At 46.1% G+C, this 3,433-nt stretch overlaps 1 protein-coding gene across 1 annotated transcript; it reads right to left on the minus strand.

Annotated features, from left to right (window-relative positions):
* Positions 1-893: 893 nt before the first annotated feature.
* On the minus strand, positions 894-1,907 carry Rpl10l (ribosomal protein L10 like). Its single transcript, XM_069988670.1, has one exon. The coding sequence runs from the start codon at positions 1,890-1,892 to the stop codon at positions 1,248-1,250; it is 645 nt and encodes a 214-aa protein (XP_069844771.1). The 5' UTR covers positions 1,893-1,907; the 3' UTR covers positions 894-1,247.
* Positions 1,908-3,433: the final 1,526 nt, after the last annotated feature.

Here is a 3,433-nt window from a genome sequence, read left to right on the forward strand (position 1 = left end):
CTCCCCACCCCCAACTCTCCACCACTGGAGAAGAACTCCATATTTGATACTAGCATAGACTCTGCCATAACAGCTAGCAGATAACTCGGGACACAACAGTATGCTTAAGCCAGGAACTGAAAGAACTATAAGCTACATGAAGTGTGTTAGGATTGACCTAAGGACTTAAGTAAATGGAGACTAAGAAATATTTCTATGCTGTTTAGTACTCCTTTTGTTGCTTTCATTAAATGTCTAAAAAAGAGCAGTTAACTTAAAAAAAAAACAAAAAACTGAAAGCATCACTGTGGGATTAAACCAGAGAACTAATTCAACATAAAAAAAAACTGAAGGCATCACTGTGGGATTAAACCAGAGAACTAATTCAACATAACAGGAACAACAAAAACAGCACAGACCCAGGAATTTTGGCTTGTGTAGTTTCTAAAGTAAAATAAAAATTACCTGCACGGTCATTGTAACTATAATGTAGGGCAGACACTTAAGAGATTACAACCTCTGTCCAGGGATGTCTTAGAGCATAGATAGCTGATTTAGTGTCATTTTCTCTTCTCTATTGATTCTTCTGGGGACCAAATACAAACAATATGAACTCTATTGTCACCCATGACCTTTCTGGGATGAAAGAAAAGATTGGAGTGTTGTCTCCTGAGTGTGAGACAATGTAATGCTTGTCTTCAAAAGCATTTCTCAGTATACTCCATTGTTCTAAAGCTGATAACCAGCCATTATAGCTAATTCTAAAAACCATGTTCAGAAATTTATAGGGAAACATTTTCAGTATCCAAATTGAGAAACAGATTGGCTTCAAAGAGACTGTAACTTGAATATAAACTTTTGCTTCTATTGTTTACCTTTCCATACACAATTAGGATTTCCACACACAGCTTGAGTTGCATCCACCCAATTTTTTTAATGCAAGAGAACTACAAACGTGAAACTTGACTTTAATACAAATAAAGTGACCTACTTCCTTCTCTCCCAAATCTAACGAGTTGGGTTCAGAATGGCAATACTTGCCTCTATAAAGGGAAAACAGCTCTTTCCTATAGAATCAACGAACTGTTTCCTTATGTTAAAACATTCCAGATCAACACAGAAACCGATTGTCCACTCATCTGTATCCTAAACATCGTACAAACATTTTGAAAACGTGAAATGAACATCAACGGCGGGCCAAATCGAGGGACGTGGCCAGAGAGCCCTGAAGGCCCTGCTGGCCCCGGCTGGGGGTGGGGGTGGGGGGCTCAGGAGTGCAGAGCCCGCCACTTGTCCAGGGGGCCTCGGTCAGGAACGTACTTGACCCCGCAGCCATCGGGGATGAGACGCTTCTGGGCAACCTTGGCCTCGAACTCATGGGCGTTGAACTTGGTAAAGCCCCACTTCTTGGAGATGTGGATCTTCTGGCGGCCGGGGAACTTGAACTTGGCCCGGCGCAGGGCCTCAATGACGTGCTCCTTGTTCTGCAGCTTGGTGCGGATGGACATGATGACCTGGCCGATGTGGACCCGGGCGACGGTGCCCTGGGGCTTCCCGAAGGCCCCGCGCATGCCCGTCTGTAAGCGGTCGGCGCCTGCGCACGAAAGCATCTTGTTGATGCGGATGACGTGGAAGGGGTGCAGGCGCACCCGGATGTGGAAGCCATCTTTCCCGCAGCTCTTCACCATATACTTGTTGGCGCAGATGCGGGCGGCCTCCAACGCCTCGGACGACAGCTGCTCGTACTCGTCTGACACCATGTGGCCGCACAGCGGGAACTCATCCACTTTGGCCTTCTTCCGACCCAGGTCGAAGATGCGGATCTTGGCATCAGGAACGCCTCGGCAGAAACGAGACTTAGGGTACGGCTTGTTCTTGCAGTAACGGTAACAGCGAGCGGGTCGCCGGCCCATGGCGCTGCTCGCTGTTGGCGCGTGTGCGCAGGCGCATTAAAGCTACATGACAGTTACCCATGGTTCTTTGGGCGTACCACAGAGTCTAAACGAGATGGGCAGACGGACCCTCGCACCCTCTGCGCAGGCGCCGAGGTGGTGTCTGTGTGCGGCCGACTCTGTGCAATAGAAGCTGTGGTCGGCCGGAAACCTCCATCTCAGAAGCCATTTTCTGCCGGTTGGCCTGGTTTGTCTATTCTAATAAAAAGGCCTTGCAGTTTAGGAGACGTTACTGGATATACTTGATATACTTGTTACTTGATAGACTTCACCTCATGACTTATTGTCACGGCCTTAATCCATGGTGTTTTGTTGCTTCTTTTTTGGTGCTGGTCCTGGGCTTTGAACTGGGGGCCTTGGCTTCTTTTCAAGGCTAGTGCTCATCCACCTTAGCTGCAGTTCTGGCTCTTTCCATGCATAATTGGAGATAAAAGTCTCACACGCTCTCCTGCCCGGGCTGCCTCTGAGCCGCGATCCTCAGATCTCAGTCTTCTGAGTAGCTTAGGTTGACAGGCATGAGCCTATCATTATAGTTGAAGAATTGGATGACTACCAAATAAAGCAAGGGTTCCGGATGAGCACTCTGATGAAGATCAGAAAAGTGTAATGGAAACAGGGATAGAATGTGAGTGTGGGATGTGTTGCTTGATCATCGTTTTACTGACAGCTTACTAGCCTGGCCCATCGGAGTGATTTTTATATTTCTTAGTTTTTGGTTATGGGGCTTGAACTCTGGGCCTGGACGCTATCCCTCAGCTCTTCAGCTAAAGGTGAGCACCATAGTGGCATTTCTGGCTCTTTCTGTTTATGTGGTGCTGAGGAATCAAACCCAGGGCCTCATGCATGCAAGGCAAGCACTCCACCCCTGAGCCACCTTCCCAGCTCCAGAATGATTTTTTTTTTTTTTATCAAAATGACATACACTCGGATTTTTTGTTTTTTTTGCTGTTTTGTTTTTTTGGTTTTTTTTTTTTTTTTGGTCTTGGGGCTCGATCAGGGCCTGGGCATTGCCCCAGAGCCCTTTCTGCTCAAGGCTATTGCTCTACCACTGTGAGTAACAGCACCATTTCCAGGTTTCTGGTAGTTAACTGGTGAAAAAAGTCTCACAGTCTTTCCTGCTAGGGTTGGGTTTGAACTTTGCTCCTCAGATCTCAACCTTCTGAGTAGCTAGCATTACAAGGCATGAGGCACTCATCGCCTGAATTCCACTTGAATTTTTTTAACTTTACAGTTACTTCCATTTTCAAATTTTAATATTTGATATTTAATGTTTGATATTTAATACTTGAAAATTTAATTATTAAGTGAATGATTACGTTTTCTTTCTTTCTTTTTTTTTTTTTTTGTCGGTCATGGGGCTTGAACTCTGGGCCTGGGCGCAGTCCCTGAGCTCTTCAGCTTAAAGCTAGTACTCTACCACCTGAGCCACAGCACCACTTCTGGCTTTTTCTGCTTATGTGGTGCTGAGGAATCAACCCAGGGCCTCATGCATGCAAGGCAAG

This window comes from Dipodomys merriami, unplaced genomic scaffold (genome assembly GCF_024711535.1).
Source record: "Dipodomys merriami isolate MVZ:Mamm:240054 unplaced genomic scaffold, mDipMer1.0.p SCAF_1, whole genome shotgun sequence".
Classification (NCBI taxonomy): domain Eukaryota; kingdom Metazoa; phylum Chordata; class Mammalia; order Rodentia; family Heteromyidae; genus Dipodomys; species Dipodomys merriami.